The sequence below is a fragment of the Pelmatolapia mariae genome, linkage group LG10_11, assembly GCF_036321145.2.
Source record: "Pelmatolapia mariae isolate MD_Pm_ZW linkage group LG10_11, Pm_UMD_F_2, whole genome shotgun sequence".
NCBI lineage: Eukaryota > Metazoa > Chordata > Actinopteri > Cichliformes > Cichlidae > Pelmatolapia > Pelmatolapia mariae.
In genome coordinates, this window is record NC_086236.1 from 50,778,191 (window position 1) to 50,791,613 (window position 13,423).

The 13,423-nt window shown below is 39.7% G+C and overlaps 2 protein-coding genes across 2 annotated transcripts; one reads left to right on the forward strand and one right to left on the reverse strand.

Annotated features, from left to right (window-relative positions):
* Positions 1-8,167: 8,167 nt before the first annotated feature.
* Positions 8,168-8,662, reverse strand: LOC134636641 (hepcidin-like). Its single transcript, XM_063486710.1, has 3 exons — positions 8,576-8,662; positions 8,400-8,477; positions 8,168-8,263 (listed from the first exon to the last, which is right to left on the reverse strand). The coding sequence occupies exons 1-3, from the start codon at positions 8,660-8,662 to the stop codon at positions 8,168-8,170; spliced, it is 261 nt and encodes an 86-aa protein (XP_063342780.1).
* Positions 8,663-9,092: 430 nt separating this feature from the next.
* On the forward strand, positions 9,093-9,659 carry LOC134636275 (hepcidin-like). The gene is made up of 3 exons (XM_063486190.1): positions 9,093-9,230; positions 9,318-9,404; positions 9,567-9,659. Exons 1-3 carry the CDS (start codon positions 9,147-9,149, stop codon positions 9,657-9,659), a joined length of 264 nt encoding a protein of 87 aa, XP_063342260.1. The 5' UTR covers positions 9,093-9,146.
* The last annotated feature ends 3,764 nt before the right edge of the window (positions 9,660-13,423 follow it).

Here is a 13,423-nt window from a genome sequence, read left to right on the forward strand (position 1 = left end):
TATAACAGCAGTGACTAACAGGGTGTGGTGTCTTCTGCTGTTCGTGTCAACAACAGAGTAGAATCAACCTTATAGTGCCAGCTTAAACTCTAAGCTAAGGCAAAAGCAGGCTTGTTGAAATGACATGCTAAAATTCTGCCTTTTGTAGCACAAACTGTTAGAAAACAGTGGTCATACTTAATGTTTTATATATGAATTTGAGCCAACGAGCATTTGAAATAGTCTTTTAGTCTTTTTTTCTGCTAACATAAAAAAAAAAATACGGGATAGCTCAGCTGAACTACCAAGTTCAGCTTCTTCCCTATTTGCTCATGAACAGATGCAGACAGATCTTTGGATTTTTTTTTTAAATATATTTGTTCAATTTAAGCAGGAATTTCCTTCAGATGAATTCTACTTTTCAAAGGAGACTTTGTTAAGAAGGGTCATCATTGTAAGGTTACAATAATTACAAAATTCATCATGTCAAAAACAGACATGGAATGATAAAAATACGGAAAGTCAAAACAAGCAAGGAACACAATGCAAAGTCTAGCTTAGCAACAGAAGCTTTGCTCTAAAAGTATGAAGAGCATTAAATTCTCCCAGAGAGACAAAAGCTGTCATTTTTTTTTTCTGAAGGTTTTTTGTGACTGAGGTGCAAAATAACACAACTCAAGTTCAGAAAACATCCTGGGTACCCCAAAAGAGGAACCACCTGGAGGAGCGAATGTCATACCAGCTGTTGGAGAGCGATAAGAGATCACACACATAAGTTGCTGGGTTCACAGTATGCCCTGGCGGATAAAAATATATTAACACTGTTGTGTCCTTAGGCTAAATGAAGGCCACAAAATCACATCATAACATAAATAGCAATATGTTCTGACTCTAATTTTAGCTTCAGATTTACTGCTGACCCTCCAGTTCATATGCGTTTCTGCCCACAGACAGTCCAGTTTTTCCAAAATGTTTAAGCTGCTCTTTCTGGAAACGTGTTTGTCTATTTCACACAATATGTAACAAAACTACATCATTTCAGCTGTGTAATTTAAGTACAGTAAAAGAAAGAAAATCTGTGCAGATACAAAAAGGTAACACGAAATATTTGTTACTGTAATACAAATTATTCAGTTGAACTGACAATGAATAAATAATAACTACCTTCTGCCTCCTAAGCCCCCCGTGCTCTTACTCTCACTCTTCTTCTTCCTCTCTGTTCTTGCTCACCCATCTTCTTGCCTAACGTTACAGACTTTAGTGAAAAAAAACAAACATATGAAAACTGACAAAATGTGATTTGTTGCCCTGTAGCAGCCAGTTTGAACAAAGCTTTTTTTCATGGCAGTATTAGTATTTTTTTTGCAAATGCAAATGTTTCTTTTTATCTGATGTCTGAATTAAGTGCAGTAAATGGTGCAGTAATTCTGCATGGTTTTCTTTGTTTATTTTGTTTTTGTTTTTTGTCATATAAAATATATCAGATTTGATGTGTTTATAATTTTACATCCATCAAATTACACTGAAAAGTTAATATATAAAGGATTCTATTATTGCTTATTACTTATTATCTTTAACTGTACTTCAAATATTTTCATTTATTTCACAATGAAATGGTTGCACAGATGCTCAAATATCTTCCAATTGCACTTTGAACAAACCTGATGAAAGTCAATGAAAGATCATGTCCTAATTTGTTGCAGAATTATTATTCTCTGACTCTCACTACATGTGCTGAAAAGACTTGTACTGTACTCCTTTCAAATATTTTTACAGCCTCCTTTAGAGTAAATAGACATGGACTCCAGCTAACACAGTACACTGACAGCATGCAGTCATTATAGATTAATGTGGTTGTTCTACAGCAACCACCAGAACTGGGATTATGCACTTGACTTGAGAGGGATAAGAAAACAGAATTTAGTTGACTGCAATCTACAGTCTACTGACGTCTAGTGGTGAGATTTTACAGACTGTGCCTTTAAACCCTGGAAAAATAAATCAATTTTTAAGACATGTTGCTAGAGAAGTCCAGCGTTCCTGTAGGTGAACAAAGCTTGCTAAATGATCCAGTCTGTGTTCAGAGACTAAACAGAATGATTTTTGAGTGAGACCAGTGGAAGTGTTACATTGAGCATCATGCTTCCAGAATTGTGTTCATATTTCCACTTCTTAGTCATTTCAGATCATTTTTCTCATTTGTTTCTGTATCTATTCTTAGTACACACCAAAGAGCAATGTTGTATTTATGTAGAAATATGTGCAAACCACCTCTTTACTGTTCCATGACTACAAGAGGAACATGAAGTATTGAAGGTGCTCCACCAAAAGATAAACACTCGCTTAATGACTGGGTGGATTAGTAAATCAAAACACACATTTCCATTCACCTGTGCTGATGACAGATTAACTGTTTTAAATGAAACACACACTGGCAATTTGGGTGAAATTTTATCGCATAATTGTTGAGTGTGCAAGAGGCGTCCTGCTCTGACATCTCCAGTCCACTGCAGATATAAGCAGTTACTCTGACAGACTTTTTCCTCCATCCTCGGAGGAACCAAACTGCATCTTTTCTTTCAAAGCATGCTCAGTTCGACCTGCAGGTGAGTCCACACAGGTGAGTCTGCGACATCTCACGCAGCTCCTAAAGGCTATGTTGTTTTTATCTCAGTCTGAGTCTGTGGTATATTAAAGTAAATGCCAGTAACATGTAAACTATTATCAAATACATAATAGAACAAATGTAATCGATGGAATAATAATGGAATGTATTTTGTATATATATTTAATGTAAAAAAAAAAGTGATAAAGTTATAATCATCTGTCTGTTTCTGTCTGAAAGGTAACAGCAGCGCTTCAGTGTCAGATCAGAAGTGAGAGGAAAATTTAAAAAAACCAAAGTGCCAAATCACAACAACAGTCGTACCTTTCTAGCATCATTGTAAGGTAGACCCTACAATCATATGACCCCCTTATGAGCAAGCACGTTGGCGACAGTGGGAAGGAAAAAGTCTCTTTTAACAGGAAGAAACCTCAAACAGAACCAGGCTCAGGGAGGGGCGGCCATCTGTTGGGGTGAGAGAAAGAAGACAGGACAAAAGGCATGTTGTCTCAGACATGTAGCACACTGTACAACAAGTGTTTAGAAATCATCGAGTACTAAAGATGTAGAAGTGCTTAGAAACTCTCCATTAATGTTACTGGAGTGGCGATATCGGGGATAGGCACAGTTGTGGTACTGATTCACTCTTTAGAAATATGGTCACCCCGGTGTGTCGGCCAGTACACCACCTAAGGCCAAATTGTCCCAGAGTATAGAAGAAGGAACTTGAGGTTTGGTTTGAGGCACTTTATTCTTACAGCTCAATTCCTGTGGCTGTAATCACAGGGGTGTGTGTGTGTGACTTTTTTTCATTCACGCACACATCACATCCCACAGGAATCAGTGCACCCCCACCGGACCAACACTGCTCGTCCGACATTAAACTGCCCACCTTACTAGCTGGATGATGTCACCAGACAGTGGGCTGGATCAAACTAACAGAAGGTTAAATATTAAATGAACAGTATATAAACTTACAAACACCTGTATCAGAGTTCAAATAGAATTGTCCTGTGAACTTTGGGCCCTTTTATACAGTTACAGATATATGAACATCGTAAGAGGTGAAAAGGCTGTTATCTATTCAGTTTAAATTCTTTCTTTTTAGAATATATATATTTTTTATAGCCAACGTAGACAGCTGAATGAAATTATACCACCCTGTTAGGTCAGACCTGAGCACTGCACAGCCTCCTGTACAACACTGCTGAAGGATACATGCTTTCAGAGCAAAACACTGCCTAGTTTAAGAGTACCACTGATGTAAGCTGGTCGTGAAATGCTGCACTGTGACTAATGAGGCACCTTGGACCAAATAAGTATAAATACCAGCACCTTTTACCTCAGCCAAGCATCACAAAGGAGCTGACAGAAGCCAGTCAAAGGATCTGACCAACGTAAACCATTCAACCTTCCTGAAAATGAAGACATAACATGTTGCAGTTGCAGGGGCCCTTCAGGAGAGCTCTGCTACATTTGCCGAAACAGGCCGACTTAAATTCATGAATGAGCAGCCAAGACACTAACATCTGGTTTTCTTTAAACAGCCACAAGAGCTAGGGGAGGCAACAAGCAATGACAGTCCAGTTGCAATTGTGAGTCAGCTAACATCTCCTGATGTTAGATGACTCACAGTTGGTGTGCTCAATTCAGTCAATTAAAACAATGACTGTAAAATCACTTGTGTGTGTGTGTGTGTGTGTGTGTGTGTGTGTGTGTGTGTGTGTGTGTGTGTATGTGTGGTTCTTTTAAAACATATTTCCCCAATGCCTCTCTCCACAGGAGAAGGGGGGGCGGGGGGGATGCTAAGGGATTATACTGCAGGCTCTTGACATTTTGCTCTTGTCTTTCACACAAAATCAAACACAGTATCAAACAGAATCCTGTCAGGTGTTACTTTTGCTTCAGACAGTAGAATGTTTTATCCGTGCTTTTACTGACTACTGAAACTTATGGAAGCCCGTTTCCGCCACAAACTTATTAACTCCAAATTTTGACTTCTTTTCTTGAAATTTTGACTTATTAACTTGAAATTTTGACTTATTTTCCTGAAATTTCGACTTATAAACTCAAAATTTCAATGTATTAACTCCAAATTTTGAGAAAAGTAAGTCAAAATTTCGAGTTAGCTCGGCCAATCAGTAATCTACGTGGAATGCGCACTCAAAACCGGATCACAACAAATTGGCGCTTTCAAGAGTATGTTTGCTGATAGGAACGCCATGTGATTCCGCTAATAACACAAGGATTTCATCATTTGTGAAGCCACGCTGAAAATAATCAGCAATTTGTGCATTCATGACTGGCTGTAATACTGGTAGCTTAGCTGTAGCATTTGTAGCTGAGGGCTTCAGCTTCCGGGTAACAAGGAAATGACGTCATTCACGTAGATTACTGATTGGCAGCGCTAACTCGAAATTTCGACTTACTTTTTTCAAAATTTTGAATTAATAAGTCGAAATTTTGAGCTACTTTTCGAGTTAATGAGTCAAAATTTTAAGAAAATAACATGAAATTTCGAGGTTTTTTTTTTTTGTGGCAGAAATGGGCTTCCATAGTACTAGCTCCTGTGGGGGGGGGGGAACGCTGTAAACAGGAAAATAAACAAAGTGGGTGGCTTAGAGCAGGTTTATGAATGCTCATATGATTTATCACATCCAGAGAACGCGTTACTGTAATCCGATTACTTTTTTCAAGTAACGAGTAAAGTAAGGGATTACTATTGCAAAAAAGGTAATTAGATTACTGTTACTTTCCCGTAAGCACGCTGCGTTACTGCGTTACTAAAACCGTGATTTTTTTTGCGAGAGTGTCCCATGACAATGACGTAAGCGAGTGCGACGTTCGTGGCAGCAGCTGTGTGCAGATCAACAATGGATAATATATCGAGTGTGGGAGAGAGTATGAGCGTGCAGCGTTTAAAGCGTGGAAGTACTGACCTCACTTTGAGTTTGATTCCATAAAAAGTGACAAAAACATTAGCGTCCGCTGTTCACTGCGTGGGAAGAAAACTTCTTTTTACAGCGAAAACCCCTTAACTTCCGAGCAAGCACCGAGTACGCTACCACGGAATGGGAAATTCACAGACAAACTCGAGGATTCTTCCACTGACCGCTGCGGCACACCTGCACCAGGGCAAACCTCCGCCTGCTATACAGGTGAAAATAGAGCAACAGGACTGCTGAGTCTTTGATTTTATTTATTTTCTGCTGCGTTTCACTTGCATTTATTTGAAAGACTGAGTGTAAACACAAAAAAATATTTTATTTTATGTGCTGGAATCTGCAGAAAATCGGTTTAAATGTTAAACAAATTTCCTTCAATCAGAGAATGTTGCATATAATTTAATTTTTGCTCGATGCATAAAGTTAAAAGATTAAAACTAATAAAACAAGTTTTAAAAAGAGACTTTTTCATTTCATTACATTTTGTATGATGGATTATGAAGAAAAAGTAGAATTGGGCTGAAAGATCTATTGCTATATTATTCAGGCTGTAAATCGTGTTTTTAAAAAGTAACTAAGTAACTAAGTAATTAATTACTTTTGAAAATAAGTAATCAGTAAAGTAACGGGATTACTTTTTGGGGAAGTAATCAGTAATTAGTTACTGATTACTTTTTTCAAGTAACTTGACCAACACTGATCACATCACTGGACACTGCACTAGTACTGCTACTTTACAGTATTACTAGTGCATCATTCAAGATGAATGTAACCAAGGTTGTTAGGATAAACGCATTAAGTGAGCTTGATTAGCAAAGCTAATGCTTAATTTTTAAAAAGGACTTGAATAAATAATGTCCGTAAATGTTCTTACAAAGACAGTCATTACAGTTAGCAAGATGTGATAGCCGCTAATCCAAAAGTCCCCAGTGCTGCACTTACCCTCAGGAAAAAGTGGAGCAGATGAACGGCGGCCAAGAAAGAAAAGCAAAATACACACACTCACACTCACAGATTCTTGGATTTATTCGTAAGGTGTTTCAGCACATAAATGAATTGCTCTACTCATGGTTTGCAAGTGCACAGACAAAACCAAAAGGCAAAAGCCCTAAAATGAAACCCACATCAGGTCATTACACAGCTATTCACAATGAATGGTCAACAATAAGTTAAATATAGGAACACCATAATAGGGTGGATCGATTAATAGATGGAGGGATGGACTCAATAGTGAGCAATTGCAATACAAACAACTGCAGCACCATTATATATCCATCTTCTTTACAAAATAATTTTGTGTGTTATGCGTGTTTGTCATTATATCTCAAAGAATCAGCATTACTTTCCTTTTGCTTTGGTATTTGAGGACAAACTATGGTGAACAAGCAAATGCAGGCTTGCCTTTCACTTGGAATTTCCAAGCTGCAGGCTCAAGCATAGATGTTGGGAATACAGAGTGTTGCAAGTTCACCTGTGAGAGCAGGCAGAACCATTGTGAGTTATGAGCGACAAAACGTGCCCTAGCTGCTTAAACAACATTGAGCAGCACACCAGACAGGTTTTACAAAATAAATACAGCAGCCAAGGAAGAGTTAAGAGATAATAATTCTGTTTAGATGTAGGCCTTCTTTTGTTTTATGTACAGTAACTGTAAATGTTCTATGAGGCACTTTTACTGTGAGTCTGACAGGTTTTAGAAATTAGTACCAGCAACTAAGACAGAGTTAAGATGTAATACAACAACTTAGTTTATGCAAATGGAAGCCTGTCTTTGCTGGTTCACACACAGCTATAAATCCAGTATGCATGTATTAGGCACTATGTTTAGATTTCATACACAGTATAACTGTGTATGAAATCTAAACATAGAAGAAAGAGTTTATAGCTTTCCCTTAACTCAACTACAGAAGGGCATTTTCTACAGGACTCAATGCTTCATGCAGTGCTTTCAGAATATTGGTTATATGCTTATCATTCTTAAATGAACTCACAAGTGACATCCACAGTTTGACAGATTGAATCTGAGTACTTAAAAAGTTATTATCTGCAGCAAATAAACAATCGAGATCCTGATCTATTTTTCATCCGTTTGGTTGGTTTAAAGAATTCTTTCATAAGCCATTAAGATTTTTGAAGTTATTATAAGGAAACAACGTATCAAGGAATAATGATATAAATAGTACATATTTTGGTTCTTCATTAAAAGTATCAGAATGATGCTTGAAAATAGAAACTTGGAGTTGCAGAGCAAAGAAACAAACTTGGATAATTTCCCATTTCCGGTGCAGTGGAATTTCCCAGTCCCACTGATGCAAGACTGCTCCAGACATAGCTTTTGTACTCTCAGTGCTTGTTTCTCTGTGTGTGAACACTGTCCAGCCCACCCCACAAGAAAGTGGTTATGTAAATGGATGGATGGATGGCTATTTTTACAAGTCTAATAAAGGAAAAGGCTACATTTATAATAACAAAAATGCACATTATACTTAAATTAAAAGTTTATTGTGATAAACTGTGTAATACAAGCATGTAGTTGATGCAGTAACTGAGGACACAATGTGACTAAAATAGTATAATCTCACACATTGTCTGTGACATACAGTTTGTTAATACTGAGTGGTTGTTGGAGCAGGAATCCTCAGAACCTGCAGCAAACTCCACAGATACCGGGGGTGCAGCAGCCACAGCAAAAGCGACACTTGATGCCACGCTTGTGTCTGCTGTTATACAGCATCTGTGGGAAACACAAGAGACATGAGCACAGAGTTCATCTGCAGCAGCATCACTGCTCTTTATTTTCATCTGCTCTAACAAACACTTTCATTTAGCTGAAGTAATTTGGCCACATTCACTCAGTTAGTGTTACTTACCTTCCATGAGTCCACTGATGCCTCCTCATGTGCTGCTGCTGGATAGTCCATGCTCATTGGCTCCTCCAGCTCCTGCTCCTGTTAATGAATTGAGTGCAGTAGTAACCACATTGTAGCATTGAAACAAACATTTGCAGCTTGTAAGTTAATACACTTGATTAAAGTCAAGTTCTTACTTCAGTGACTGGGACAGCAGAGCTCTGCTGAACACAGATGAATGTGAGCACGACAGCCACTGCAACTGCAACACTGAACGTCTTCATCTTAGGAGGCTTTGAGAGGTTCAAGTTTGACTCTTTCTCCTGGTCTGGATGATTGTTGTGAGCTGAGTCCTTCTGTCTGATGGTTAATGTGTGCAGAAGTGCTGATATTTATACTGATTTGGGCCCCTGCTGCCTCGTCACTCACAGCTCTTGCTCTACCTGATTTCAGGAACATTGCAAAACTCCTTATTTTCCTGTGCTATGAAATTCTGGGAATGGGAAATGCCTGAGGAATGAGAAAATCTGTACTTTTCTGAACTTTGACCTTTTCTTAGGATGTTTAAATATATGGGTTTTCCTAGTCCTATTGATGCAAGCATGTTCCCGACAGTAGTTTCTGTACTCTAAGTGACGAGGCAGCAGTGGAGCAAATGAGTATAAATACCAGCACCTTTCCCTCAGTCAACCATCACAAAGGAGCTGACAAGAGTCAACGAGAGAGTCAAAGGATCTGACCACCTTAAACCACTCAAACCTCCTGAAGATGAAGACGTTCAGCGTTGCAGTTGCAGTGGCCGTTGCACTCATTTGTATTTGCATTCAGCAGAGCTCTGCCACATTTGCTGAGGTAACAGACTGTTTTAAATTCATGTAATGTGCTTCTCCTGCATGAATTTGTTGTGAAGATGGTAAGATCTGTTTTCTTTCTCTACAGATACGAGAACTGCAAGAGCTACAAGAGGCTGTGAGCAATGACAGTCCAGCTGCTGAACATCAGGAGGTATCAGCTGACTCATGGATGGTGGGTTTAATTCAATAAATGAATGAAGACAGTTATTGTGAGATCTCTCAAATGCAGGCAGATGTTTAAAATAGACTCTGCACTCGCAGCTTTACGTAAAAATAGAGAGAATGAAGTGAGTTATGGCTGAAGATAAACTCTCAGCTCTTCTCTTTCACACAGATGCCGTACCACAGACAGAAGCGTGGCATCAAGTGTCGCTTTTGCTGCGGCTGCTGCAATTCTGGTGTCTGTGGATTGTGCTGCAGATTCTGAGAATATCTACCTGCGATTCTCCCAACAACCACTAAATATAGACTGTTATACCTGAAATGATTTGACTGCTTAGCATTTGTTAAAGTCTGACAGTGTTTCTTCATCTGGTGATCCTGCTGTAACAGTGAACAGTGTACCAAGCATTTGGAACTACAGTATGTTATTATATTAAAAAGTTCAGAGTCACTATACTACAACATGTGCTGTTTGTTTCTGTCTGACAAGAATTAAACATTAATGGAAACCAGTGACATTTTGTGCTGATGTCAGTTAAGAGTTGTGGCCTCATACTCTTGCCCATATAGTGTATGGTACAACCTGTTATTAGAGCCAAGTCATTGATAGCAAAAGTAAAGTGAGCATATTTTCCCATATTTGTAATTATATGAGTAGGGAGCATCTCATCATCATTCAATATTACCACAAATTATGACAAAAATGCAGTAATGTACAATAGCTTTGAGCTGATGGACTGGTTCATTGGTTATTTGAAAGTTAAACCAAGCATACTTTTTTTTTGTAAAGAATCTAGAAGTGTTAGGTGCTGTTTACTCGAAACACTTTCTATACAAGTTCATTCATAAATGTTTTAGACAACCTTATCTTGACAACCTTTCACTGAATTTATTTGGAGGTGTGCATATGAAGTTTCTAGGCTGCATGATTAATGCAGGAATCCCTCACATAGAAGAAAAAGAGAGAATAGAAAGATTTGCGTAAAGCAGACATTTGATACTGGACATAATAATAGAACACATCTCAACAATACCGAGAGACGTTGCACTGTGGTGAAACTGTAAATTAGGTGTAACACTCTATAATGCCGTGTCAGATAATATCTGTACAATGTGTGCGCTGCATCAGTTCTGCAGAACATTTAATCAAAAATATTTCACGACACTTCAAAAAAAGCTAGAGTAGCTGTATCATGTGGCTGTAGTGTATCACAAGGAGGCGCAAAGCCAGTACAACCAAACGTGATCAAACGGAAGTCCAAGCTGGAACTGATTCCTATCTTCTGTAACTTCTACAAAACTGTCCAATAGAGACACATGAATGAAATGCAGTGTCATTAAAAACACTGATGATTTTTTTCATATTCTTCAATGATCTTTATTTAAAAATGTAATATAATTACATCTGAATAAACTTTTAGGCATTACTCTGACTGATGGATGGATGGACAATGAATGCTTTCTCATCCTTCTCTCATGCTCCATGGAAGTGTCTGCGGGGCTTTTCCACTTGGTATTGGGATTCTGTGTCCACACTTCCGAGGTGGAGTTTCCAGTGTCTCACCTGGGCCTCATCTGCAAACAATCAGCAGGAGGGCTTCTTAAACCAGCGCTGCCTGCTACTCCTCGCCAGTTTGTTTTGCCATCTACAGTGGTAACTAGGCTTCACCTCTGCTCCAATTCTGGCTTGCTCCTTCCCTGTGTTTAACCTTGTTTTCCCTGTGTTTAGATCTCCTCTGCCAACATACTCATCCTACCCTCAAACTCCCTTACCCGTCCAACAACTTCTTCTCCCTCTGTTGCAGAATTCCCGTTGGACTGTTCCCATCACGACCCAGGTGATCAGTCTCTCGATAGCTTTTCCTCTGGTTCCTGCTCTCTGCTGACACTCCTAGCTCTATCCACGTTCTCCATTCCCTCTCTTTAAACAAAGTCTTGTAAATAGTTTAACCATGCGCATTGAATCTGCATTTGGGTCTAAGCCTTCTATGGAGGGAATATATCTACACAGTGACATCCATTCAATTTTAAATTCAATTAAATTTTATTTATAGAGCGCCAAATCACAGTAACAGTCACCTCAAGGCGCTTTATATTGTAAGGTATACTTACAAAGAAAAACCCAACAATCACATGACCCCCTATGAGCAAGCACTTTGGCGACAGTGGGAAGGAAAAACTCCCTTTTAACAGGAAGAAACCTCCAGCAGAACCAGGCTCAGGGAGGGGCGGCCATCTGCTGCGACCGGTTGGGGAGGGGGAAGGAAAACAGGATAAAGACATTCTGTGGAAGAGAGCCAGAGGTTAATAACAAGTACAATTCAGTGCAGAGAGGTCTATTAACACATAGTGGGTAAAGAAGAAACACCCAGTGCATCATGGGAATCCCCCGGCAGCCTACGCCTAATGCTGGGCTCACACTGTTTGATTTTTGGCCCATTTTGAGCCGATTTTTCAGTCGTGCGACCGTTTTGGGGATCGGCCCGAGTTTGGCCTTAATCGTGTGTCGTGCATCGTATACATGGGGTAACGAGAAGCGATTAACACCTCACGACCAGCTCCCGATCATCAGTCGTTTGGTCGTAAGAAAATCAAACCTGTTTCAAATCCTGTCGGCCGTCGTGAGGGTGTCAACGCAGCGTCTCACACTGTGCACGCGCAAACACAGAAATTAAAGTAAAAAGACGGAACAGCACGGCAGTGCAGCGTGTGATCTGGACACAAGCAATGGAGGCACAACTTGTAGAACTGCCAAGCTCATCCGAGCCTTTTCGATGTGGTCTCACAAAATTATCGCGACCGCAACAACCGTGAAAATAGTGTAAAATTTTGTGTTATAACCTTCATGCTATGGACGCACAGTGTGAGCACTCAGGTCGCACAGAGCATCGGGCCGTATAGTGTGAGACCCTGCATCGTGACCTACGAACTTCTAACCCCTGCGAGTCAATCGGACAGTTTGAACAGGAGCTGAATAACGCGACTGAAAAAATCGCACAGTGTATGCCCAGCTTATTGCAGCATAACCAAGGGAGGATTCAGGGTCACCTGAGTAGGCCATCAGCCTTTATAAAAGGATACGGAAAAAATCCGTCGAAATAGTGTTAGTTGTCATCACTGGTGCTGGTGGACTCATTTGAACACCGCCGAAATTTGCAAACACGCAAGTATTCCTCTTCTTCCTCCAAATCCTCTCGGGACCACTTCCTCGAGCCTCCTGTTTCATGGTTGTCAGGCTCTTCATGTGCATCTTCAAAAAGTTCATCACTACTGCTCTCAGAGTGATCATACACAGTTGAGCTAGTCCCCGCATCAGAGTTTGTGAGCCTGGATTTTTTGCTATTAGGCTCTTCTTCATCTCCATCTTCCTTTCTGGACCTTTTCGTGGGTCCAACAGGCAGCGGTTCCTCATCAGCAATATTACCAACATGAGGACAGCCCTCGCTATCAGGGTCACAGGCAGAGATGAAGTCAGAGTCATCATCAGAAAACTCCTCGCTCCATCTGATTCTTTTGTTTGGTTCCACATCTTCCACATCCAGCTCTCTAGACCTCTTCCTGGATACAGCTGGCTGAGGATCCTCTTCTGGGAAGTACTGGTGAACATCCTCACAGTCTTCAAATGCCTCATCAGAATCGTCATTTTCAATGTCGACAACAACAACAGCATTATGATCATCATGCAGTTCATTGTTGTCAACATTGCCATTATTGTCTCTCACATTAATATTGTGAATGTTTACGTTGTTGACATTGCCGTCATTGACATTGTGAAAGTCAATGTCAAAGACATCATATCGGTCCTCTAATTCATCTAATATCTCAATCAGCCTCCAAAAAAAGATATCATGAAGAGCAAGATAAAGACTGTCCAGTAAACCCCAGAATCCACCAATAGGTTCATAAGCTGGTTCCTGATCTCCACTTTGAAACATTTCTGGGTTAACCTGTCGGCCTGCAAGATCATTTTATCTTTTAATTAGCATTCATAAATATCCGCTGAAAATCAGTTTTTCATCAATTTCAAGA

Bases quoted from the DNA above. Each gene is read 5' to 3' on its own strand.
- LOC134636275 (XM_063486190.1), top strand. From the start codon at position 9,147: ATGAAGACGTTCAGCGTTGCAGTTGCAGTGGCCGTTGCACTCATTTGT. The intron at 9,231-9,317 runs GTAACAGACTGT...CTTTCTCTACAG, and splicing joins GCTCTGCCACATTTGCTGAG to ATACGAGAACTGCAAGAGCT. The intron at 9,405-9,566 runs GTGGGTTTAATT...TCTTTCACACAG, and splicing joins TATCAGCTGACTCATGGATG to ATGCCGTACCACAGACAGAA.
- LOC134636641 (XM_063486710.1), bottom strand. From the start codon at position 8,662: ATGAAGACGTTCAGTGTTGCAGTTGCAGTGGCTGTCGTGCTCACATTC. The intron at 8,478-8,575 runs GTAAGAACTTGA...ATTCATTAACAG, and splicing joins CTGCTGTCCCAGTCACTGAA to GAGCAGGAGCTGGAGGAGCC. The intron at 8,264-8,399 runs GTAAGTAACACT...TGTTTCCCACAG, and splicing joins CATCAGTGGACTCATGGAAG to ATGCTGTATAACAGCAGACA.